The sequence below is a fragment of the Eutrigla gurnardus genome (genome assembly GCF_963514095.1).
Source record: "Eutrigla gurnardus genome assembly, chromosome: 22".
Lineage (NCBI taxonomy): Eukaryota > Metazoa > Chordata > Actinopteri > Perciformes > Triglidae > Eutrigla > Eutrigla gurnardus.
This window is the reverse complement of record NC_139933.1, coordinates 2,584,808-2,611,759: the sequence shown is the minus strand read 5'-3', so window position 1 is coordinate 2,611,759 and position 26,952 is coordinate 2,584,808. Positions and strand designations below refer to the sequence as shown.

The 26,952-nt window shown below is 42.2% G+C and overlaps 3 protein-coding genes across 3 annotated transcripts; all 3 read left to right on the top strand.

Moving 5' to 3' along the window:
- The first annotated feature begins 784 nt into the window (after positions 1-784).
- LOC311033210 (1-phosphatidylinositol 4,5-bisphosphate phosphodiesterase delta-3-A-like) lies at positions 785-17,957 on the top strand. Its single transcript, XM_084040478.1, has 16 exons — positions 785-1,038; positions 5,507-5,562; positions 5,644-5,755; positions 9,253-9,481; positions 9,824-9,953; positions 10,052-10,277; positions 10,842-11,043; positions 11,141-11,285; positions 11,409-11,561; positions 12,816-12,959; positions 13,055-13,208; positions 13,432-13,548; positions 13,627-13,805; positions 13,961-14,096; positions 14,213-14,362; positions 15,032-17,957. The coding sequence occupies exons 1-16, from the start codon at positions 948-950 to the stop codon at positions 15,178-15,180; spliced, it is 2,373 nt and encodes a 790-aa protein (XP_083896604.1). The 5' UTR covers positions 785-947; the 3' UTR covers positions 15,181-17,957.
- Positions 17,958-18,669: 712 nt separating this feature from the next.
- galk1 (galactokinase 1) lies at positions 18,670-26,512 on the top strand. Its single transcript, XM_084040489.1, has 8 exons — positions 18,670-18,950; positions 20,016-20,205; positions 20,294-20,413; positions 20,512-20,647; positions 20,740-20,921; positions 21,506-21,656; positions 21,750-21,912; positions 26,010-26,512. Exons 1-8 carry the CDS (start codon positions 18,786-18,788, stop codon positions 26,082-26,084), a joined length of 1,182 nt encoding a protein of 393 aa, XP_083896615.1. The 5' UTR covers positions 18,670-18,785; the 3' UTR covers positions 26,085-26,512.
- Positions 22,094-26,003, top strand: LOC311033223 (BTB/POZ domain-containing protein KCTD21-like). The gene is made up of 2 exons (XM_084040498.1): positions 22,094-23,479; positions 24,363-26,003. The coding sequence occupies exons 1-2, from the start codon at positions 23,066-23,068 to the stop codon at positions 24,825-24,827; spliced, it is 879 nt and encodes a 292-aa protein (XP_083896624.1). The 5' UTR covers positions 22,094-23,065; the 3' UTR covers positions 24,828-26,003.
- Positions 26,513-26,952: the final 440 nt, after the last annotated feature.

The following is a 26,952-nucleotide window of genomic DNA, read 5'->3' as shown; positions in this document are numbered from 1 at the left end:
CGAGAGGAGGAAGGCGGCTTCACTCATGAGTCTCTGAACCGTCTATAATCCTGTTAAAATCCCTTTGTTGTCAAGGCGACGGAGACGCACGGGACTAGAACCGGAAGCGTTGAGCGTCTGCTTTCAAAACAAAAGCATTGGGTCAAGTGTTTGTTGACCCAATAAAACTGTGGCTGTGAAGATGATTGGAAAATACTCCGTTCTAATGTAGTAATTATCTATCTTCACTTATCTATATATTAGGATAAGTGTCACGTGATTCATGCCAAGGCTTTATTTTTTTAAACACAATTACATTTTAAATTAATTATTATTAAGAAAAGAAATAAAAAGAATTGAGCCTGCTACTTCAACGGAGGTCTGGACCCCCACACATCTGGACCCTCTACAGAGATCTACACCCCCTACAAATCTGGACCCCCCTACAGAGGTCTGCACCCCCCTACAGATGTCTGGACCCCCCTACAGAGATCTGGACCCTCCTACAGAAGTCTTGACCCTCCTACAGAAGTCTTGACCCCCCCTAAAGAGATTTGAACCCCTCTACAGATCTGGACCCCCCTCTATAGAGGTCTGCACCCCCCTACAGATCTAGACCCCCTTACAGAGGTCTGGGGCCTGGGCTAAGACCTGTGTGTCCTCGGGTCCTAGGAACAGCAACGACTTTTATGTTGAAAACCCCCAGGAAGTGCGTTGTGGTTTTTGACGCCGGTCCGCTTCCCAGTGACATCAGCAGGGCGAAGGCTCGTCCTCCTCCTCCTCCTCCTCCTCCGGGATAAAAGCATGAGGAGCAGCCTGCGGACTCTGCGGAGATTCTCGTGTTAGTCCTCCTGCAGGATCCAGCTGATCCTCCACACAGATTCTCTGTCAACAAGACCCGGACCACAGCGAAACCCACAGGAAGGCAGCGGGGAGGGGAGGCGGACCGAGACCGAGATTAGAGCGTCATGTTGGGCAACAGAAAGAAAGCCGCTCCGGCGAGGAAGAACGGAGCCGGGACGTCCGAGTCAAAGGCCATCGCCCCCCTGAGGAACCTGGGTGAGTGTTTGTGTTACGATCCGGATGATCAATCAGAGGCTACTGATTAACCGACCTGGACGGAGTAGACCTCCGTTATCTGCCTCTGTGATTAACGGACCCGGATCTAAGACCTGGATCTGGACCCCTCAATACACCAACATGCAACATGCCTTAGAATAAACCTGATGTTAGCACAACCCTCATTGAAAATCTTATGGATTATGTTATTAATACAAACAAACAAACAGATCATTATTATTTCAGGAGATTTTCAAAATAAAACACACGTGCTTTTATTTCTTTGTAGCAAAATTGAAGTTTTTATACCAACTTAGTGATTTCAAATAAACAGTTTGTGTTCGATTAATATGCAGATTTATTCATTTATTTTATTTATCTCAAGCATTCAACATACTGTAAAATAAAATAAATATAGCCTACTTATAAAATCCAGTCCCTACATTAATCATATAAAAAACCCAAATATGTATGCTTTAATACATTAACAGTACCATTATATAATTACCTAAAATATTACACTGTGATTTTGTTTGTTTGACTCCTTTAAAATGAGTGTGATCTCTTTAAATTAGCATCCATGGAAAAACCTGAACTCAATAAATATTCTATTAAAAGCTGCACAGGCAGAGGAGGTGCTTGGATCCCCTCTATACACTCATATCTCTTTTAAATCACTAATTAAAACATAAAAGCAAAACAATGATAGTCAGGGGAGCAAATTGATTGACAGAGATATTAGAAATAATATTTTAATACATACTTATTCCCCTTGGTCATGTTATTTATGTCATATGTGAACTGACCTAAAAAATGACCTAAAAAGCTTTTTATTATTCCACAATCAAATATATGAGATTGATTGTTATTATATGATCATAAGTGGAAAAAATGAATCCAACTACCACGTCTTAAAGGTTATGATATATTTCATCTTCATGTAATTATACAGAATTAATTGCAGTAGATAAGTGAAAAACAGGCTGATCATAATTTCCCCAGAGCTGAAACGACGTCTTGTTTCCTCTGTCTGAATGTTTTTATTATTATTATTATTATTGATGGTCAGCGTATTCCCTTTATGACTTTCCATTAGTTCAGAGCAATAATAGAAACCTATAAAATCATGATATCCCTTAAAGGGAGGTTTGCAGCTCCTTTTCCATTCAGTTTCATTCATCCAGCCCCAAAAATCACAACGTTTTACCTCAGAGGGCTTTAAAAAGTAAAGAGTAAAGTAAAAACTCCCTAAAACCCCCATAAAGGGTAGAAGGAGAGTTCCCTCTCCCAGGATGAACAAAAGTACAAACTTATAATCATCAGTCTTCACACAGTGCAGCGTTGTTTATTTATCCAGACTGATTTTGGCGTCCCACAGGGTAAAAAAAGTAAACATTTACCAGCTGGTTCAGCACATTTCCCTTCCACGAGCAGAGGATGTATTTAGGGTAATTCAGGGTTTCCTGGTTCAGTTTTAGCCACATGCCACATGTACAGCGTTATACAGCTTTATGTTTTTTTCCTCCTAATAACATATTTATGCACAGTCAGCGATAACTGGAGCTAAGAAAAAGGAGGTGAGATGTCACTTGTCAGTGCTCGGAGAATGAAAACAAAAGGAGAGGTCAACAAACAGACATCTGTAGCGGTGAGTCGTGTTGTTAGTCAAACTCAAAGGTCAGAGATCAAGGTTGTTTTTTAATTTTCTAGTTAAAAGGTAACTGTGGAGGCGACTAACTGTGATCCTGTAATATAGCTGTTATATGATCATCACCTCCATGGTTTGGCCCGTCGTCCTGCAGAGCGACCCGGCAGCTCTGAGCCTAAATGTCAGAGAAAAGCCCGTTAATACACCGAGCTGTGGAGCGTCTACAAATATAGACCACCTGTTTATAACATGCAGCTTAGTACATCCACACAGTGACTCACCACCAGGCTGCAACAAAGGCTGAGAGTCTAATTAATTAACTTCCTGTTCAATCAATCAGATATTTATGATATACTTTCAAACGTTGACATTAACAGATACATCATTAGAGTTAAATATTTAAAGGTAAACTATTATTCAGGAAGATTTTACAATTTCTTTTTTTTTTTTTAAAGTAGCCGTACGTTTTACTCTCTACCTCAGAGATCTTCAACAGGGGGTCTGGGACCCCTAGAGGGTCCTCAGCGTTACTGCAGTGGGTCCCCGAAATGATTTGATCCCAATTTTTTTTCTTCCAAAAATCCACCTTTAACATGAATACAACCTATATTAAGCAAATATAAACCTTCCTGTTTGTTTAATATTATGTTGAGAAATTGTGATAGAACAGAATTAAAATATGAATCTGTCAACAATTATTATTATTTTAATGTCTTAGCATTGTATACATACATCATTACAAAGTACTGTTATTCATGGTATACATGGTATACATTATTATTGGCCAGATTAATAGGGAACATTATATGATATGTAATAGGGTGTCCCTCCACCGGGTCTCTATAGGCCTTGGGGGTCCTTGGCCTCTGTTCTCCCTTTCAGGTAGAACTGCAAGTCTCAAAAAACCTTAGTGAAACCAGATATTAGTCATATCCAGGATTCAGTAATACATGGAGACTGTTTCCTACCAAATTCAAAGGTTCCTCACAAGATGTTCTCAGTAGTTTTCCACTGCCGGCTGGCGGTCTGGCCCAGTTGGATACACAAGACTACATCAAACATCCAATAATATCAGCCTCCTGATTCCTTTGTGTCCGAGTGCAGAACAATGGCTTGTGTGTGTTTTGTGCACCGCCTTTTACCTCAACCACAACACTGTAGACCTGCAGTGAGACCGGTCCACCTCTGGTTCTCTGCAGCAGCCTGAGGATCAGGGTCCTGGACTGGTGGGTACCTGAGGTCAATCACTTTATGTAGGTCAACCTGCTTCTCTCACACATACTGACTTTCTCTTGTAATCCTCACGTACACTATCTGCTGTGTGTGTGTGTGTGTGTGTGTGTGTGTGTGTGTGTGTGTGTGTGTGTGTGTGTGTGTGTGTGTGTGTGTGTGTGTGTGTGTGTGTGTGTGTGCGCTTGTTTTCCCAGTATCAAGACGCCTCTGTGAGTGTAGTGACCAAGCCCTTCCCTAAACCACAGTGAGGCTTCTGTTTTCCTGATTTCTGCTGACTCAGCGTAGGACTCAGCAGCGTACGTGTGTGAAGGAGAGCTCAAAGGCAACGTTACAGCAGGTTTATGGACTCCTTGTTGGAGTGGAAATAGTCACTTTTTACTTAGATAATATGTGTAATATATGATAACAAAGTTGTTGTGATCCTCCCCTCATAGGAAACTTGAGATAAGTCACATTCCACGCATGCTGCTGGTCACTACAGCTACTGGATGTTCACGACGACCTAATATTTTCCTTTTCATGACTTGTACCTGTATTTCAGGTTACATGCTTTAACTCATTTTCCCATCAGGCTGTGCTGCAGCCCCTCCCTCCCCAAAAAGTCCAGTCTGGGTCACTGAGTTCAACAATGTACTGAAAGTTGTTAGTGGCGTTAGTATTAGTAGAACCAGGAGGCAACCCTCCGGTTCTGAAAAGCACCTTAAAGTTGCATTCTCTCCACTGACCATCAGGGGGCGACTTATTGTAAAGAAGTCTATGAGGAAAATTACATTACTTACTCATTTGTTTTATTATTATTTAAATTATGGTCCATTTAGAGTCAAATAGACCGGAAAGCAAGGTTATGCCGAGGCGGGGCTACCTTGTGATTGACAGGTCGCTACCACGGCGTCGCTACTGATGCTACCAATGCTACCAATGCTACCAATGCAAACAGCTACTAAGATTACTTTAACTTGGATGGAATTATGTTGAGAAGATGCTGTTTTGTGCTGTGAAAGCAGAAATGTCCTCCGAGGCACGCTGCTTTGACATTCGGGCTGGGCTTTTTGGGAGGGAGGGGCAGGAGGTCAAACAGAGCGTTTCAGTGAGAGAAGAGCTGCTGGATGGGAAAATAAATGAAAAAGCATGTAACATGTTCTAGTGGGAGCCTGAAATACACCAGAGAAGGACCTCTTTAACAGGCGATCCATACAGAAATAGCTTCACATGCTTTCAAATGAACATATCAAAATCTCTTCTTCATCGTTATAAAAGGTATCACGGGATATTGCTTTCATAACAGACCAAAAGCACTTAGCTGATTCCCTCTGCTCGGTCCCACCTCGTCCCCATAAAACCTCATCAAGTCCTCTTGTCCTCACGTCCTCCGTCCATACCGTCTCGTCTCCACCTAACTGCTGGTTCAGCACCAACATGTCAGAATTACAGAGCGCCCATTTTGAGCCGTTGCGGTGTAGATATAAATACTGTCTAATTCTGACTATGCCCTATACTCTTCTATTTTCTCTTTTCATCCTCCCTTTTTCTCTCCACCACCCGTCATGTCTCAGTGCGACTCAGTGATCAATGATTTTTGCTTTCCAGGAGTGGAGGAGGACGAAGATGTGAAGCGGATGTTGCAGGGCTCCAGTATGGTGAAGGTAAAGATATTTACTGATCATTAACCAGTTGTTTGGCGATCAGTCAGTGAGATGTAATTCATTACTTCGTCCCGTGTGAAGGTCCGCTCGCCTCGCTGGCAGAAGCGCCGGACTCTGAAGCTGCTGGGAGACGGCGTCACGGTCTGGTGTCAGTCCCACAAAACCTCCAGCTGGGCCAAGGAGCAGCAATCCTGTGAGTGTACCACTTCTTTTACGTGAATCACAATTCATTTATTGGTGCACATGCAACCACAAAGTGAGGGTCCCGAGCAGGGTACCAGGCGGGACAACCTTTAGATGGAGCAGGTGGACGGAGGGTGGGGCGTTAAAAGAAATAATGTTTCAGGTGTTGTTGGTCACTCCTCATCCCGAATCTCAGACAGAACTGTAGGGAGTTGGTGTTGCATTTGGGGAATGTAGGCAGAAGGTCCCGAAAAGGAAGAACAACCGTTCTTAAGGAGAATTTTGTTCTTAAACCCCACTTAAGCAGTTTTATTGAAGATTCACCAATATTTTCTTCTATACAAATAACGGGAAAGGTTTACATGTTCTCCTCTCACTTCTTCACCTCCTCCTCCTCCTCTAGTTCTCACTTTTTCCTCTCCTACATTGTTATCCAAACCAAATGTTGACCTGTGACCTATTTATACCGCTCAGGCTGTGATTTGTCGATGAACTCATCATCTGTGAGTCAATGTAGCAAGGCATGTTTACACATCTGCTAGAAGTGTGTTATTAAATGGTTAAAGCATGAACTATGTCTGTTAATGTTTCCAGAGCTGAAGCTTCAAGAGTCTCTGTGAGTGGATTCTACTGTTATCTCCGAGTGATAGCTGCTAACAAGCAGGCCTTTCCTTTGCTCTGACTGGGCGTGTGTTGAAACATGGACATACACTATCTATTTCTGTTCACTTTAAATACTACCTACCGTTCTGCACAGACGTCAACCTGCTGCTCTCCCTTCCATTCCATTATCTGAGGGTCACACTCGGCGCCGTGATTACAGACCTATAACTATTTTCAGCCTCAGAATGTCAGCCGATCCTGCTGTAGTTCAAACGTTAGATTATAGAACATTATATGGCGGGCGGGAGCCTTGCCCTGCATGCTGTGGTCTGGTGCTATATAGTTACCATACGACTCAACCACTAGGTTAGCCTCCCCCCCCGACTGCAGGACGAGGTCTTTGATCGCCAGAAGACTAGATTTGCTTTGTGATGTGGCGTAGTGTGTGTGTGTGTGTGTGTGTGTGTGTGTGTGTGTGTGTGTGTGTGTTTGGTGGGCAGGTTTGTGTGGTGGGCCAGACATCCCTTTGCTTTTCATCCTTACAGACAGAGAAAGCGTCCCCCCCTTAGTCAACTTAGTTAACACACACTGAGCTAAACTTATGTAATGATGTGTTTGTTCATGTCTTGATTTTTAGTGGACTGTTGTCTGATCCGTACCAGCTCCTCAAACCTCCTAAAAAATGTAACTCTACTTGGCATGCGGATACGAGAACATACATGGAAGCTCGTCGGCCTCACCCAGTAATTTATTTCCCCCTATCTTAGAGTGAATGTGTTCGCTGGGTGGTCTGGTTCTAAATACAGTTCTAATACCCTTAATTCCAGGTAATGGCCTTAGTGTGGACCTCCAAGTGCCTTTAAACGTGCAAAAAATCACTGTAAAATGTGAAGCCAAAGCTGAAGTGCCTTAAACGTGAATTGTCTCTACTGGCCACAAGGAGGCGACTCCTCTGGATGCAAAAAGTCTGATTGTATAGAAGTCTATGAGAAAATTACCCTACTTCTCAGTTGGTTATTATCTCAGTAAACATTGTAAACACGAGGGATAACTTCATAGACATGCATTACTGTATATTACTTATATTTGAATTTACTACCTCATGCTGGATTGAAGAAGACTTGAAACTAGAGATTGAGACCATAAACTCATGTTTACAATGTTTACTGAGGTAATAAATCAAGAGAGAAGTAGGACCATTTTCTCATAGACTTCCATGCAATCAAAGGAGTTGCCCTCTGGTGGCGAGCAGAGAGAATGCACATTTTAAGGCACTTCACTATTGGCTTCACTTTTCAGAACAGGACGTTAGCACCCTTTTTAGGAACAGCATTTGATATATTTTCTCCTCTCTCCGCTGTCTATGAATGAGTCTGTCAGACTAGTTTGTTTTTTAGTGAAACCACAAGCAAATAGAGATCGGCAAACAGCAGCGCCACATTACGTCAAAAGCGATGTTTGTTTAGGTTATTTCAATAATCCATGAGACAGTGCGATGTGATTGTTGAAAATGGATGGAATCCCATGGAAACGAGCGTCGGGGTGTCCTGGGTGAACAAACAGACTGAAAATAACACACAAACAGCTTGATTTGTGTAAGAGTGTGGGACAGACAGCTCACCCCTCCGCTAAAACGTCTAAATTTAGTAGGAATTAGAATCGGCACTGTTTCGACACACACAGTCAGCATCCTGCAGAAATACAGTATGAACTGGGATTTACTCGGAGTCTGTCCTCGCCCAAGCCTCGTACCCCGTCACCATGGTTTCCTGTTGGCACATCCTAAACACAGATACACAATCTAACACAAAAATTACATTATATGGTAGAAAGCAGCTTGACAAGCTTTAGCAGTACATAGATGCCCAGAACATGGTCAAGTATTAATAGGCAGGATTAATCAAACAAAGGTAAATCAATGAGTAGAGGCTGAATATTATTCTCTTTCCTGGTTAGGGTTGTGTGTGTGTGTGTGTGTGTGTGTGTGTGTGTGTGTGTGTGTGTGTGTGTGTGTGTGTGTGTGTGTGTGTGTGTGTGTGTGTGTGTGTGTGTGCGTGTGTGTGTGTGTGTGTAATAGTGTGTTTAGGTGACTCACCATACCACCTTAAATAAACACTACACAGAAGCTTGAGTGTTGAATAACAGCAAGAAAGAGAAAGTGAGTTTCATGTTCACAAAAAGGATATATAATAATAATAATGCTTATATTTTGTTGGAGTATGTCAGTAAATGTTAGAAATAGAAAGATCAAAGGGCCACAGCTTGATTGTGTAACGCATTTATTCCAGCATGGAGATGCAATTTAGTGGAAAATGTCTAGACTAAAGGTCCCATTTTCTCTAATTATTCCTCCACCAGTGATGTAACGGTCGGGGGGGAAACCATTTGTCGGAGAGCGATAATCATTTAAACACGGGTATAAATACAGAGACCGACGTCACCCTTTGGTTTGTGGACTACGGTTTTGGAGGCTAGATATCGACCTTTTGGGCCATTCAACTTGCAATCTCAAAGCAGGGGATGGACTTTTAATTATGAAGTTAACTTCGTTAGCAGCTTCACACCAGAATCCACATCGATCCAGATCCAGTAAAGTTGCCGCTCTGCTGCTTGCGTTCATAAGATCCACCCGTCGCTCCTCCACAGTCCAAATATGGTCACTTACTTTACTGGTTACAAACATCCAAGATTGCGACGACCAAAATACCAAACTCATGGCTTCAAAACCGTAGTCCACAAACCAACGGGTGACGTCACCATGACGACGTCCACGTCCTTTATGCAGTCTTTGGTCCAAACAGGTATTTACATTGTGATAATAGAGGATCAAACACTGAACAACATCTAAATCAATGAACCAACACAATGATGGATAATGAATGTGGTAAAACGTCTCCTCCTCAGTCTCCGTCCTGGAGGTGGAGTGCGTCCGGGAGGGATGCCAGTCGGAGACGTTGCGACAGATGGTCAATTCCGTCCCCGAGCAGCGGTGCTTGACGGTGGTCTTCAAAGGGCCCCGGAAGAGCCTGGATCTCCTCTGCCAGAGCCAGGAGGAGGCTCGGCATTGGGTCCGCGGGATCCGGACCCTGCAGGAGAGGGTGGAAAACATGACCCAGAAGGAGAAACTTGACCAATATCCTTATTGTTGTTCATTTGTAAAAGTATCTATACTGTGTATAGTTCAAAGAATAATTATATAATTATTATCATATGCATGTTAGGGGTTTCACAGAATAGTCAACCATGGAAACCACTGGTGGACAACAGCAATGCGTCCCACATAGTCCTCTACATAGACCTTTATATTGTCCTCTACATAGTCCTCTACAAAGTCCTCTATATCGTACTTTATATAGTCCTTTATATAGTCCTCTACATAGACCTTTATTATAGACCTTATTAGACCTTATTACATCAAAACACCAAACACTGTACCCGTTCTGCTGCTACTGCTTCTTGACTGTGTTCGTGTCACCTGGATCCATGCCTACCTGAGTCGGGCCGACCAGAACCACGACGACAAGATGAGCTATGACGAGGTCCAGACACTGTTGCAGATGATCAATATTGATCTGAGTGACCAGTATGCCCGGAGCCTCTTCCAGGTAGCTCAACACGCAAATCAGCCCCAAACCTGTGATTTCAATCAGTAATCAAGAGTGGTTTATGGATTCATCACACTCTTCTTCTTCTTCTCCGATAGAAATGTGACCAGTCAGCTGACGGCCGTCTGGACCACGGGGAGATAGAAGTCTTCTGCAGGGAGTTGCTACGGAGACCAGAGCTGGATTCTGTGTTCCTCCGCTACTCTGCAAACGACTGCGTTCTTTCCACCGTGGACCTGAGGGATTTCTTAAAGGACCAGGGCGAGGATGCCTCCCTCCTCCACGCCCAAAGCCTCATCCTCACCTATGAACTGAATGCGTGGGGTACGGAGCTATGTGACAATATACTTGCTAAGTACATTTATCTGGTGCGTGTTCTGGTAAACCCGCCAAACAGGAGAACGCTCAGCAGCTGATTTTCTCAGGAGTTAGTAGAGACCAAAATAAATCTACAAAAAGAGTGAATATTGGACTAGTCCAGATGAATATTAATTTAGTTCCACGTCTGCTACATCTTTAAACAACTCAAACTGCAAAAAAAATAGTAAAAGTAAAAAGTGAAGCCAAAACTGAAGTGCCTTAAAGTGCATTATCTCTGCTGGCCATCAGGGGGCGACTCGTCTGGTTGCAAATAGAAGTCTATGAGAAAAATGACTCTTTTGTTTATTATCATAACATTTTCATACAGTTTTACAAACTCTAACTAACTAACCCTCACTAAGTTCCAAACACCTGCATCAATATAACCGGCCTTCAAAATAAGACAACATATGGTTTATATCTCTTATAGTTAAAGTCCAACATATACAAGCTGCACTATGATGATTGCCCATTATAATAGTGTTTCCCTTCTTTATGGATTGTGTTTGTGCCTTTTGCCCAGTGCAGCCCAGAAGAACCAGTTCATGACCCCCAACGGTTTCACCATGTACATGCTGTCCAAGGAGAACTGTGTGTTTGACCCGGAACATTCCAGGGTTTACCAGGACATGAAACACCCGCTGGCACACTACTTCATCTCCTCCTCCCACAACACCTACCTCACCAAGGACCAGCTGACCGGAGACAGCAGCACAGAGCCATACATCCGGTAGGACTAAGACACAAGTGAAGGAATCGTGGATGTAATTTAAGAGATTTGGATGGTATGGATGGCCCGATATACCACCGTGTGTTTTTTCTCTTAGGGCCCTGAGTCATGGCTGCCGCTGTGTGGAGCTGGACTGTTGGGATGGAGACAAAGGAGAGCCAGTCATCTACCATGGACACACACTCACCTCCAAAGTGCCCTTTGTCGAAGTCATTGAGACCATCAATGACTATGCTTTTAAAGTGAGTTACTAGAATCAGAATCCTTGTTGCCTTCGTCGCATTCGTGCAGAGATATATGATGCAGATGTGGAGTAAAAGGACAAACCTAGATAGATAAACTTTCACCTTCACCCCCCATCCCAGGCGTCTCCTTACCCTCTGATCCTGTCCCTGGAGAACCACTGCTCCCTGGAGCAGCAGGTGGTGATGGCCCGGCACCTGCGATCCATCCTGGGAGACAAGCTGCTCACCAAGACCCTCGATGGTTTGGGTTCTCACAGCCTGCCTTCTCCAGAGGCAAGAAACACCCCGTACCATAACACCATAATGAGAGTTCAATTCTAATAACAACTGCTTGGTGAATTTTAGCAAGCTGGATTCACTGTCAGACACACATCAGCTGGTTTACTACAGCTGGAGGAACCCAAAATGAACTATTTAGCTGTGATTAAGTTACGATGAACAGATAAAAGGATGCTGAAATAACTTCATAATGATGGTGATCAGTAAAAAGTGTGAAGTCATGCTTTGTTAGGTCTGTCTCCAAGACGACAAGCAAACTACTTTTAAAATGCTTGTTTTCTGGATGGAGTCTGGTTGATGGGGGCAGATTGCACAGACAGATATGTAGTGAGTGTTTGCCAGTGGAATGTGAATGTGGTTAAAAATAGCCAACGACTGTCCGTCAGATTCCTACACGAGGACCTCGCTCTGATGGTTTCTGGTCCCGGTAGCGACCGTCGGGATGTGAAGCAGAGAACAAACTGTTTGTGTTGGATGGGAAACCTCGGGGCCATCTGCTCTTCTGGTTCTACATTTACACATAATCATAATGGCGTGTTTGTACGAGTTTAGTGCATGCAGTCAAGGTCCGTGGCCTCAGTAATCACAATCCCTGGAGGCTCCTCGTGTGTGTCTGTAATTAACACTGGAATGAATTTATATCATCTGCTTTGAGGGTTTTTACACTGTCGTCTGTCTGGTTGGTGAAACGCAAAAAAAAAAGGACAGAAATGCAAAAAAGTGAAAAAAGAAAACAAACTCAGGGGGACTGTGAGTCTTAACACATTTAAAAGGTTTCTTATTAAAACCAGAAATAAAAGGTTAAAAAGGTCATCTTAAAACGTCACTCATTATGACCTCTCCCCCGGCACATAAGTACAATGAAATTGAGGATTGAATTTAAGTAGTGTTGCCCATAAAGTTGGAATATTTTGTTTTCAGACACAATCATCTGTTTATTCCTGTTTAAATGCATCAGTAATCACTTTTGATCAGGTATCAATGATTTATATTATGTGTCCCAATTAACCAGGTGAAATTAATTAATGCGTTACCTTGGTTTGGTGCTATAAAAACAAGATATTTGCAAATTATTACCAACTTTATGGGCGATATTATGTAAATTATCCTGCAAAAATCGTAATAAATAAATATATTGTATAATATATCTGAATATAAACATGCTTGATTAATCCCAGGAAGGCTGGTGGTATTAGTAGTGAAATGCTTTTTAATGATGTGTGTTTTGTGCTGGATGTGTGTGTGCAGGACCTTAAAGGTAAAATCCTGGTGAAAGGGAAGAAGGAGCAGGTGGCGGAGGAGCACTCGTCCAGCTCCTCAGACCTGAGCTCCTCAGACGAGGAGGCCAGCCGCTCTGAAGGCAAACCCAGCGGGAAGAAAGAGGAGAAGAAGGTGGGCACGACTCCACCAGCTCACCTTTTTTAATTCAAGCATCCTTTAAATACGCTGTAATGTGTGATGTGAGGGGCTTTGTGTTGCCATCTCAGCCAGGTGTGTCCAAGCTGAGTCCAGAGCTGTCGGACCTGGTGGTCTACACCCGCAGTGTTCCCTTCAAAGGCTTCGAACAAGCAGCCAAAAACCCAGCGACGGACATGTCCTCCTTCTCTGAGAGCGATGCACTCCGGCACGTCAAGGACTCAGGTATGATGCATGTAGAGGCTCTGTTAATATTCTCCTTTTTCAGCCCATAATTATAAGAACCTGAAAATGGGAAGCGGTTTTAAAGAGTTCCCCCTCCCTGCATATATGTTGGAGGAAAAAGGGTTAACTTTCCCTAGATTTGAAATATTTCCATGCATAATATGACAATTTGGTTGTATGAGCCTTTCTTCAGCTCACTTAATTGGACCTTTCTGCTCTCCAGGGATGCATTTTGTTCGTCACAACAGCCACCAGCTCAGCAGGATTTACCCCTCAGGCCAGCGCCTCCAGTCCTCCAATTACAACCCTCAGGAGATGTGGAACGGAGGCTGTCAAATCGGTGAGAGCTCATCTTCTGCCGGGAAGCAGACCGAGTAAAAACAAGAGTTGTTACTCAGTTCTTGGTGTTTTTTTCCAGTTGCTTTGAATTTCCAGACTCCTGGTGAGCAGATGGACCTGAACCAAGGCAGGTTCCTGCAGAACAGCCAGTGTGGGTACACGTTGAAGCCTCCCTTCATGAACCAGCCCAACACCACCTTCAACCCGGAGAACGTCGGTGGAGGTCCTGGCCACAGACCCGTCCTGCTCAGTGTTAGGGTAAGATATAATGAGAAGCAAGTAGCAACATTATTCTGCATTGAATGTCAGATTTGAATGATAAAAAAACTATCTTTTTTTTAACTATACCTCAAAGCTCTTCTCACTCCATTATGTTCCAATCAAATGAAGCTCTGGCTTTTTGGTTATTCCAGGTGATTTCAGCTCAGCAGCTACCTAAACCAGAGTGGGACAAACCCAGCTCCATCGTGGACCCTCAGGTGTGGGTGGAGATCCATGGTGTTCCCATAGACAACAACAAGAAGAAAACCAATCACGTGGACAACAACGGTAAATACCTATTGACAAAAGGCCCAATGAAGGTCTCAGACAAAAAAAACCTTTGGAACCACATCATTTAAATTCGTACGAACTCATCTGTTAGCATGTGTTCTCTCTCGTCTCAGGCTTTAACCCGCAATGGGACTGTACCTTCAACTTTACCGTCCATGTTCCCGACCTGGCACTGGTCCGCTTCATGGTCGAGGACCACGACTATACCTCAAGCAACGACTTCCTCGGACAGTTCACCCTGCCTTTCACGAGTCTCCGCACAGGTGCGTGGCGAGCGGTAGACTGCACCGAAAACTTGTTTGAGGTCATCAATATGTACAAACTAGAAAACTCGAAAAACACAGAGCTGTTATGTTAGCCTTTTTAGCTGTTAGCTCAGTTAGTTGTAATAACCTTGTTAGCTGTTAGCTTCATTGAGCTTGTAAGCTGTTCGCTCTGTTAATTGTATTAGCCTTCTTAGCTGTTAGCTGTATTGGACTTATTAGCTGTTAGCTCTGTTAGTTGCAATAACCTTATTAGCTGTTAGCTCTGTTAGTTGTAATAACCTTATTAGCTGTTAGCTCTGTTAGTTGTAATAACCTTGTTAGCTGTTAGCTTCATTGACCTTATAAGCTGTTAGCACTGTTTATTGTATTAGCCTTCTTAACTGTATTAGCCTTATTAGCTGTATTAGCCTTATTAGCTGTTAGCTCTGTTAGCTATATTAGCCTGGTAAGCTGTCAGCTCGGTTAGCCTTGTCAGATGCTAAATCAGCTAACCGAAAAAGCGTTTTTGTGTGAATCACTGCAACCATGAGAGTTACGGTCATACATAAACGCAAAAAATATGAGGCTGATGGGACGAGCAGTGTGTAATAATGTGGACAGACAGACAGACGCACTCACACTGTAGGAATACAGTTCCTCTCCTGACCGTCTGCATTACCGCTGCAGGTTACCGTCACGTCCGGCTGCTCAAGGTGGACGGCTCCAGCCTCTCGCCCTCCTCGCTCTTCGTCCACCTGAAGGTCACCCAATGTCAGAGCAGCCCCTCCAAAGCATCCGGCAAATCACCGGCCAAGTCCTCCGCCAAGAAACCCTGATCCACCTCCACCACGCAAAGCAGAGAGAGATCACGGACATCATCCCCGAAACCAGGCAACAAAAAAGAAAGAATAAGATCTGGGCCCGAATTCATAACACTAATCACACTAATATTAATTTACAATTGTTGCAGCTATAATCCTCTACCTGTCTATATTTTATGGAACAAGAGGATTGTCTCTATTTAATGGAGGTTTTTTATTTCAGAGCAGAGCCTCGAGATCCTAATTACAGATCTAAAGATTGGTGCAAAATTTTTGAACATAGCTAACCTCTCAAACTTGCTCCGTCCGACGCCTTTCGAAGGAAGGGATTCATTTCTACGAGTATTTATTTTAGTGTATTTTATACAAACGTGTCTCGGCAGTCATGTGGAGGTTAATTACCAGAATACCAGGGAATTTCAAATTAAAAGCACCGCAGTGATGGAGGGTACCCATTTGATATGTTTAACTTATACAGGTCATACTTAGCTTTAGCCTTCTGACGGTGGAGTCTCGTTAGGAATAATAACTCGTAGCATGCAAGTATTAAAATATCTGTGATAAAATATTTCTAATTTCAAAGTTTACTAAGCTTTTTGTGGAGCTTATGATCATACTGGATGCGTTTACATACACCTTTGTAACAATGTTACTCAGAGAAACCAAGTTATGCAGATAATATGAGAACAGGTAATATTACAGCCACTGTAATAACATTTACTGTAATAACAGTTACTGTAAGAACAGTTAATCTGCATATACAGGTATCCTAATACGGATCTCAGATCAATCTGCAGGTTGTTCTCATACATAGTTTGTAGTTAAAACTACAAAAAAGTAATGCAAAATCATTGGTATACAACCAACTTAATCACTTCATATGAAAGCCACGATATTGTGAGCCAGGACAGGTGATGTGGTATAAAAAAAGGTTGTTTTAAATCCAAACCTTGACTTACTTAACTTATTTGTTACTTAACTTCCTCAAGTAACACCACTTCTTTAATCATTTTAACCAAAACTTTGAATTATTTGGTGTAACTTCAGTACTTAATAACGCTACCTCTGTAGTTGTTTTAACCCAAATAGTGGCTTAATTGGCGAGAAACTTCTCTACATAAATATTTCCCAAACAAACATCTTTTCCTAAACCTAATCAAGTAGTTTTCATAGAAAAAAATACAAAGAAGACTTTTTGTAAGATATCATACGAGCTGTTGTATGACGTTGACATCTGTTACTGGGTGCAAATGTGGCATCTTCCCCCGATAGTATGAAGGAAAAGCCAAATGGACAATGAGGATGGATTTAAGAGATCTTCATGATGAAGAAGAGTTTCTGCCTGTCTGATACATGCTGTAGAAGTGAAGGTGTATCTGATACATGCTGTACAAGTGAAGGTGTATCTGATACATGCTGTACATGTGAAGAGTGTATTATCAGCTCATCCATCCCAGTATAACAATGTAGCCGAATGATTCACAGTGACTGTATTTGTTCATCCTTTTTATCAGTGAACGACCAAACCTTATTATTCAAGACTTTTTTATACTATAAATAGAATTAGCTGAGTTATGCAATAGCAAAATGATGATGTGCACTATAGATACATTTGCTGCCTTATTGTTAGCTCGTTAGACGAGATATGCATATATGCTTCATAGTTGTGATGAGTTTACGTAGTTTTGTTTACTTTGTGTTTAGATGCGTACTGTCGGTTCAATCCTGGCCACTGTGACATTAAGGCTTAATCATTACTATTATTATTATCATTATTATTATTATTATTATTATTATTATTATTATTATTATTATTATTATTATTATTATTATCATTATTTGTATTATTATCAGTGTTTAGAAGATGATAAGATGCGTTTCTATGTTGGACATCACGCTGTAAAAGTCATCTACTGTAGCTTCTGTTAAAGACCAGTTTGTTTTTTATTTATGTAGGAGTTGGTTTTACAACATTCATATTTGGTTGATTTACATGCGACAAGAAGAACTATGAATATTTCATATGAAGAAAATAATATATAACAATAATAATGTGTTACAATCTGCCAAAAACATTGTAGGAATGTTATTATGAGCACTCAGAAATATTCAGAAATGTTGTTTACGTATTATAAGTAGTATAATTATCATACTCCTGTCATAATGCATGTAAATGTGGTTATAAATTATTTGCATGTTTTTACTTTACGAAAAGACAAATTCCACTTCTACTTGACAGCGACAGTGATTATGATATGTTATAAAAACATGATAATGTACTATAACTTATATAATACACTACGATCTTTGCAATAACCAAATGTAAGTGATTGACCAGCAAATATGAAGCATTATGATATTTGACCTCATAAGTCGTTAGTGATTATTGTTCTAAAGGATTATGAATATTCATGAGTGCTTATAATGGTAGCTTTAAATTGCTATAAGCGGATTATAACACATTATGACCTTGCCATATTTCCCACAATGCATGGTTAAAGACCAAAGTTTGTTTTTTTAACTGTAACGACAACCAAATCTGTACAATTCAAAAGCATTGACATTGCTTATTTATTAAGTTTGAAGTATTATATTGTTTGTTTTTGTCGTACACCAGCTGTATAGGAATGCACCTGATGTTATTTATTGAGGTAATATACAACACGATAGGAAGAAAACTAGTGAAGTACCGGATAGTATTTGAGTAACGCTACAAACCAATCTTTTAACTGACAAAATGTTTTTTTACAGTGAAAAAATAAATCAAATTTTAAGCATTATATTGCTCTTGCTTGTCTTTTCCAGTCGGATCTCATTTGTGAGAATGATTTTTATTAAGGACATAAATAAGGTGCTGTGGGATAAAGTGTGTAAAATAAATATGTTTTTAGATGTGATGAGGAAATGAAAGCCCTTGATGACCCAGAGGGATAACATGAAAATGGAATCAATTAAATCTGGCAATACAACTGATTGGAAGTCATATTGTTCACTAAGAAGCCAAGTGACAAAAATCAATAGGTGGGTATTATCAAGATTGGATTCATTATATTAAACAATTATGTCTGTATGAAGGTGAACGCATCAATGTTTTTAATGTGGACACCAGGAAGAAGAAGCTGTTGTCTTGGTTACAATTAATGGGGATCCAATTATACAACATAAAACAATAGTAACCTCACACTAACCAGCAGAGGACTGGGTGCAGTGTGGGACAGTGGCCACTAGGGGGAGCCACACTCCGTAATGCTTACACATGTTGAGTATGTGGGTACTTCATATACTTCATATTGAGATATATATATATATATATATATATATATAATTTTTTTGTATTAATATAAAAATAAAAATCTAACTGTTCTAGTTTGAGAAGCAAAGATGCATTTAATAGATAAATGTCAGGCCGTTAAATGAATCAAACGAGCTAACGCAGCAAGAAACCGTGTCACGTGACCTCTTCCCACCATTCAGAGCGTCACAACAAACTCTTCGGCCGCCCCACCCGGAAGTAAAGAGCACCTGACTGTCAACTACTGCATATAAACAGCCGTTACTTCGCGTCTCGGTGTTTCGTTCGGCTCGTTTCGGGGAAAGTAGCCGCTCAAAGGGTCGCTTTCATGGCCGCTAACGTTCCGAGCGTGGCCGAGCTGGTGGCCGGGGCTCGCCGGCTGTACGGGCAGGTGTTCGGGGACGAGGCTCCTCAGGTGGCGGCGTGTGCTCCCGGGAGAGTCAACCTGATAGGGGAGCACACCGACTACAACCTGGGATTTGTGCTTCCGATGGTAACGTCACTGGACTGCTGCTTCAAGAGATCGAGATTTCCTGTTTGGTTGTTTTGTTGAACATTTACCCCCTGATTATTTAATTACATTAAGACCATAACTTTGTATATATTGGACGTTATTGGCATTATCTTATGAAATATTTGCTAGTTTGAATATACACAGAATCTTCTGGTCTGAAAAGTGAAGCCGACACTAAAGTGCCTTAAACTTGCATTCACTCTGCTGGCCACCAGGGGGCGACTCCACTCTGATTGCATGGAAGTCTATGAGAAAATTACCCCTAACTTTTTATATTTTAGAGGTTTCCTGTGGGAAAATAAATTGACATTATCTTATGAAAGATTTGGTAGTTTGTATAGTTTTACAGAATTTTTCCAGTTCTGAAAAATGAAGCCAACACTGAAGTGCCTTAAACTGTCATTCTCTCTACTGGCCATCAGGGGGCGACTCCACTCTGATTGCATGGAAGTCTATGAGAAAATGACCCCTAACTTTAGCAGTAGTACTTTTGTCTTTATAAGGAGTTTCATGGGGAAAAGTAATTGTTTTAAATATGTGTACTAGGGATTATCTTGTGAAATATTATTTAGAGAATTCTCCAGTTCTGAAAAGTGAAGCCAACATTGAAGAGACAATAACTTTTTAAATATTATAAGTTTCAAAATACATTTTCATTATCCTATGAAATATTTGCTAGTTTACATATGTTTACAGATTTATTCCGGTTTTGAAAAAGTGAAGCCAACACTGAAGTGCCTTAAACTTGCATTCTCTCTACTGGCCTTCAGAGGGTGACCCCTTTGGTTGTAAAAAAAAAAAAAGAAGAAGTCTGATAAGAAAGATACACTATGACTCATAATATCATTGGTGTTCCAACGTGATTAGTCCTTTTAGTTGAATCCATACAGTGAGTCCGCCCAGTCAACCTCATTAGCACATGGACTATAGTTCCACATATCGTGAAAAAGCAGGAAACATCCCGCATCCTGTCATTATTTCCTCTCTGACGAAGAGTAAAAGATAACTCACTCCGCCGCATTGTGTTTGTGTTTGGTGAGCCAGGCGCTGCCCCTGGTGACCGTGGTGGTCGGGAGTCAGACTTCAGGCCAGGATGTTACCGTGGTAACTGCAAATGAGGATGCTGATAAGCCTCTGAGGGTGGACTTCAGTCTGCCGAGTGATGGATCACCGCTGCCTCCGGGGTTACCCAGCTGGGCCAACTATGTGAAGGGTGTTATACAGCATTACAGAGGTAAACAAACAGAGCAATGGCCGTATCCACAGCTATACAAACATTACATGGGATTTATCAAAATGGGGTTTTATAATACTGCTTTCAGCTCCTCCGGTCCCCGGTTTCCGGGCGGTGATAGCCAGCAGCGTCCCCCTGGGAGGAGGCCTGTCCAGCTCCGCCTCTCTGGAGGTGGCCTTCTACACATTCCTGCAGCAACTCAAGCCAGGTCAGGATCTGACATCAGACAATAACCTCACGTTATTCACTCATGAGATAAGAAATCAAGTGAGAACTCTTGTCTCATAGACTTCCTTCATCTTTCAGATGACGGAGACAAGGTATCCACGGCGTTGGCCTGTCAGAAGGCCGAACACTCTCACGCCGGTGTTCCCTGCGGCATCATGGATCAGTTCGTGTCCGTTCTGGGCCGGGAGGGCCACGCCTTGCTCATCGACTGCAGGTAGTGTAGATCCAAAGGGAGTAGAATAAGCCAGCACCATCTATTCTTTGTTTCTATTGTTACTATTACAACCTCTTCGTGGTTGGACTCAGGTCTCTGGAGGCCGTCCCCGTCCCTCTGGCGGATCCAGGTCTGGTCATTCTCATCACCAACTCCAACGTGAAGCACTCTCTGACCGGCAGCGAGTACCCCATGAGACGGCGGCAGTGTGAGGAGGCCGCCTCCTTCCTGGGAAAGGACAGTCTCCGAGATGCCACCATGAAGGACCTGGAGGGTATTTTATTAGACCATGTCCTGCTCTGTCCTATGTCCTCATTCATTCTTCTCGTCTTCTGTCCTCTCGAGTCTGATCTCAAAGTTCACAAACACCGACGCCTCGTTAAAAACTTTTTTATTTGAGATTCACCCAGAAATGTTCGTCCCCTCCAGCCTCCAGGCTACGGAGTGAGCCGACTCTCATGCTGATATCTGAGATGACAAAATGTAAACCGACTTCTTCTCATAACGCTTCCCAAACTTTTTCTCTGGGGGGACGACTTTTTAGGAATAACAAACCATTGTGACCCTTTTAGTCGGCCTTCTCTGTAGATTATGAGATTCCTGTCCATTTCTACATCGCCTGATATCATCTTGATTAGACAAACCAAGAATTTGGAAGAGATATACGTTTGGTAAATCACTTCAACTTGGTTTCATTCATGTGCTATTAAAAACACATAAGTACATTAAATGAAAAAAACAAAATAAGTTATAAGCGTCATAAGGTTTTGATTTTTCCTTAAAAGGAAAAATAATTTGTAATTCCATACTAACATCCAGTGCTATTCAAGCCCAGTGAAGCCTTCCCTTCCCTTTCAGAGGCCAGCCACAGACTGGATGAAGTCACCTGTCGAAGAGCTCGTCATGTGATCGAGGAGATCGGGAGAACCGTCCAAGCTGCCGAAGCCCTGAAGAGAGGAGCCTATAAAGAGTTTGGCAAGCTCATGGTGCAGAGCCACAACTCCCTCAGGTACGGAGAAAACAGCTGATCTCACCTGTTGGACCCTCTGGGGTCGGCGTTCTGGCCGGAGTGTGTACTAACGTGGCGTCCCTGCTGTCTCAGAGACCTGTATGAGGTGAGCTGCAGGGAGCTGGACGAGCTGGTGTCTGCAGCCATGGAGGTGGACGGCGTGTTCGGCAGCCGGATGACGGGCGGAGGATTCGGCGGCTGCACCGTGACGTTGCTGCAGGCGCACGCCATCGACCGGACTATACTCCACATACAGGTTCTCACACACACACACACACACACACACACACACACACACACACACACACACACCAGACTGTGTGTACTGCATTGCAATGCAACTTGCATTCTCTCTGCTGGCCACCAGGGGGCGACTCCTCTGTTTGTAAAAAGAAGTCTGATTGTGAAAATGACTGATTTATTGTAAACATGAATTAATGGTCTCAATCTCTGGTTTCATGCTGCCTGCTTTAAATAAATACCATTCATATCTGATTCAAACACTAAAAAGCTGATTAGAACGTAGATAAAGAGGACTAGATGGATTCATTTTTTGCATATATTATTAAGTAGGTGCACAATATGACGTATGTGATCTAAGAGGGCATACGAGTTCATCTCCACTGTAATTATTCTCCTCCTGCAGCATAATACAGCCGCTGCAACAAAGTCCGTTTAGTTGGGAAACTGAACTCGAACCTGTTTTTTATGATTCTGTTTTCTGGAGAAAGAAAGACAGAAAAAAAGAAAACCTTTTGCATTCCGAAGGGTATTTGAAATGAAAAGTGTCCGAGGACATTGTTCGTTTGTTCACGGGGGATAAAGCTCTTTCAGTGTTCTGGCTGTCACTTTAAGGGGTGCATTTCAGACAAATTACCCATTCCCCCGTGTCTTGCTCAGACAGCTCCGGTGTGTGTGTGTGTGTGTGTGTGTGTGTGTGTGTGTGTGTGTGTGTGTGTGTGCGCTGAGAATAAAAGCGAGCTTCGTGGAGCACACAAGTGTCCAGTTATTAGCATGCTGGTCCGGTCACTGTGGCCCGTTCTGCTTCAGGCCTGCTGTTAGACGTCAACACAGATGTAAAAGTCACTGCAGAGAAAACCACAGGAATTTATAAGGATGACACGTTTCCTTGACAACAATGAGACGGAAAAGAGCAGCAACCTTTTCTACGTTGGCTACTCCGGTTTTCTAAATCTACAACTTTGGCTACAGACTTCCTCCCATCTTTCCTAACTCCGTATCCTCGGCTCCTACTGTGGCTCTCCAGCTGTCCGAGGAAACGAGTCTTTTCACGGGGAAACAAAGGAACCCCTTGAAACTTCCACATCCCTCGGCCCTCGGCGTTCCTGACCAGAGCAGAAGGATCCTCCACAATAAGAGCGTCCCAGAAGAAATTAACATCCTTCGACATGCTGAACCTCAACTCACCGGACGACAACAGCAACAGGAACTCTCTGCAGGACCCGGTGTCGCTGAACGTCGGTGGGGAGATCTACACCACGACCCTGGACACCCTGACACGCTGCCGGGACTCGATGCTCGGTGCCATGTTCACCGGGCAGACGCCCGTGCTGCGAGACGGCAGAGGGAACGTGTTCATAGACCGCGACGGCAAGGTCTTCAGGTACATCCTGAACTACCTGCGATCCAGCACCTTGGATCTGCCCGACGGCTTCGCCGAGCTGGCGCTGCTGCGGAGGGAGGTGGACTTCTTCCAGATACGCCCCCTGCTGGAGGAGATCTGCCGCTACGAGGCGTCGGTGCCTCTCAGCCTCCGCGGAGGGCCGCTAGGAGCCATGATCATTGTGAATGTTGATTCTCAGGTAGGTTTTTAAAAAAAAAAAATAATAATAAATAAATGAGAGCAATATGTCAGTTTAGAAAATCGGCCTCGTGGAAAAACAAATTTTGTCCTGAATGCATGCAAGAAGGATCATGAACAGTTGGCTCAGTGTATTTATTGCTGTCAGAGGAACAAATCCATGACATCAGCTGACTGTGACATCACCGACTAGATGAGGTTGGTAGCACAGCGTTGGCAGCTGTAATATCTAAAGAAGAACTATTATTCTCCTCTTCTGGTGCATACTTGTATTTCAGGTTGCCACTAGAACATTTTTACATGCATAAATAGTGTTTTTGTATCCTGTAGTCTCTTAATATCGATGAAAATTCACCACAATCTACTTATTGTGAGTGAGTTTGTTTTTAAAAAAAATTGTGATCTGCAATTAAATCCTACATGGTCCCGTCCCGAGACCAGATAACAGAAATGTAATGTTTTCACAGCAGAAAACAGCGTCCATGCTCAGCTCCTCTCTTTTTGTTTGAGGGCGGGACAAAGTAACAGCTGGCCAGATATTATGCTAATGAGTTACTCGGTGATGTCACCACTTTACAGACAAAAAGATATGATTTGAATTTAGAAGTTTGAATCAATGTAAGAGCGTCTGTGGGGGGAGGGCAACTAAAGGAAAAGGAAGAGGTCTGAAATTTTGAATTTTGATTGCATTCTTTACAAAAATGCATAAATACGTCAAAAACAAAGAATAATCAGCCTGGCTTTGAAACGGAAAATCCTCGCCCTTCACCAACGGTTTCAGAGTTCATGTTTAGCACTCACACAGTGTGAGAACAGAACCGGTTCTCTGTTTGTGTACACTCTGGAGAACGTCTAGTCAGCTCCAGTTCTCCCTCTCGTTCCAGGTCCGCGTCCTCCACTTTAATTTACGCCACGGCCCCGAAAACTACGAGCTCCGCACGTGCTCCGTGCGAGCCTTCGCCGTTGACCTCTTTTGTACCTGGAGAGACTTCCTGGCCCTCCTCTGCGAGCGCTTCTCCTACAGGACACCCCAGGGTGTCACCAGCCCCCACCCCTGCAGCCCCACGCAGAACCGGCTGAGGCTGGAGTGGGTGCCGAGGCCCGACGAACTCCCGCAGGACCAGTACAACAAGCAAAGCTTCCGGGGGCTGACCGTCGCTGACCCCGAGGTCACGCACTCCGATGACATCGCCAACGCGCGCCGAAACCTGTGCGACATCACGGACATGCAGCGGTTCGTGGAGGAGCTGCTGAAGGTGTCTCTGGCGGAAGGGTTCAAGGTTGAACTGGTGACCCCTGACCCGGCAGAAATCCTCAACTGCACCTCACTCCGACTCGTCAAGCACTGAGCTCTGGACTCATAGGCATATATATTTAGTGATTGCTTTTGGGCTTTCAAACATAGGAGATATTAATGATCTGTTAGTTACAAATAGAGGTCAAGGGACCAGAATGTTTCCAGGTCTCTCACAAGATGCATGAGTGACAGATTTTAACTTTTTAACTTTAACCAATAACATATTTTCTTAATTTAAGCATTGTGTTCTATGTAGACTTCCATTTCCTGCTAAAATTATATGATTATTTACAGTTTTTGTAGAAAAGAATTAGCATCCTGTCTGTGTCAACACTTCCTGTAAAAATAAATAAATCTTTACATTCAGTGTTTCTCTATGTCACATACTGGGTGAAATTACTTCCTGAAGTCAAGAAATTTGAACTTTGAACCAGGCAATCTAACAAACTACAGTATTTATGCTAAGCTTGGATAATAAGCTCCAGTTAGACATGAAAGTGTCATTGTACAACCACGGGACTTTCACCCAGGAGATCAGTGTTTGTGTGTAATAACATAACTTTTTATTTACGGTTCCCGTATAAACTGGTCATTTCTTAACACATGATGCAAATGTAATAAAGATTTATTCTTTAATCTTTATTTAAATCTCAACACGAACAATAACTCACAATGACCTACGTTTTTTTTTAAATAAACTTAAAATGCACTTCTTTGGTGATAAGCAGTGTTTAATGTTATTATAGTATTTCTTTGAGATCACGTTGCCTTGGTTACATATTCAACTTTAGACTTTAAACATAGAACACACCTCAAAGTTAAATTTTCTCTCATTTATTTCCTATTTTACTGACATATCATGATTTATTATTTCTTTAAAATAGTTTTACACACAGTATTTCATGATTAACTGGACTGAGTGTGTTTATTTGCCCTCTGAATGACGTACTGGGGGATCGGATGGACTTGTAGTGTAGTTGTAGTCTGGACGAGGACTCGATGTGTCTGGACTGGAGAGGAAAAGGTGTCTGGTTGTTTGTCTTTCTCGCTCCGTCTTTGAACTTCCTTCCTTCGGACTGTGAAAGAGCTGTGAGAAGCGTGGATGGACAGTCTGGTGTTTTAATCGTTCATTCACATTCTCCACATCGGAGACATGACGGCTCTCAGATTCAGTGATTCAGATGTATTATTGGTTGATTGTACTGATGTGTTTTGTGTTTTTTTCCTTTGACAGGAGCGATACAGTGGAAACCCAACCTTCTATGTCACGACTCCTTCGGAGGGGGCTCGGGCTCTCAGCCTGCCCTGACCTTTGACCACACATCTCTGCCATAAAACACATTCCTGACAGGCATTTCTGTATGATTTTTCCTGTAAATTTCACTATTAAAATTAAAGTGACATCACGCTAAGCATACTGGGGCTGAATGAAAAGCTTTCTGTTAATGTGGGGAAATTAGATTACATATGTTGGTTTGATTCAGTTATGCAACGCTTTATCAGGATGTATACATACTGTAAAAATACAGGCTTCTTTGGAATAAATCGTGTCCAGAAAATGTTTAATTTGTTTTTATATTTTTCTGAAAGCAATATTTTTTTTTAATGTCAGTGTGAGAGATATCAGGTAGTGATGAACAGGCTGATTATCACCTCTACAGATAATGTTCTCTTCTACAGCACATTATTCAATGGTTCATTTCCAGCAGGATGTAAATGTAACAATTAAATCTTTGAAAAAATAACAATAAAAATGTGTGTTTATTGCTACAAAATATATTCTATCCCTGGACATAATGTGCTGTTTAAAAGTATAATATATATATATATATATATATATTTTTTTTTTATTATTATTATATTTTATTATATTATATATATATATATAAAATATATTTTTTTTTTCTCTCAATCACAATCCAAGCCAATCTTCTTAGAAACACCCACCTAACATATTGTAAAGTTGACTAAATTAAGTCGATATTACTTGATAAATTAACAGCACACACAAAGCATGGTGGGAGCTTTAATTGTAGAATTATATAATATATGTATATATATATTATATATTATATATGAAAGAAGAAGGCCTAAGTGATTAACTGAACTGAGCTTTTTTGAACAGAATCTAACCCGGAAGTGGGGCGGGACTTGTTCTGTCTGGTAGGAGTTTTAAC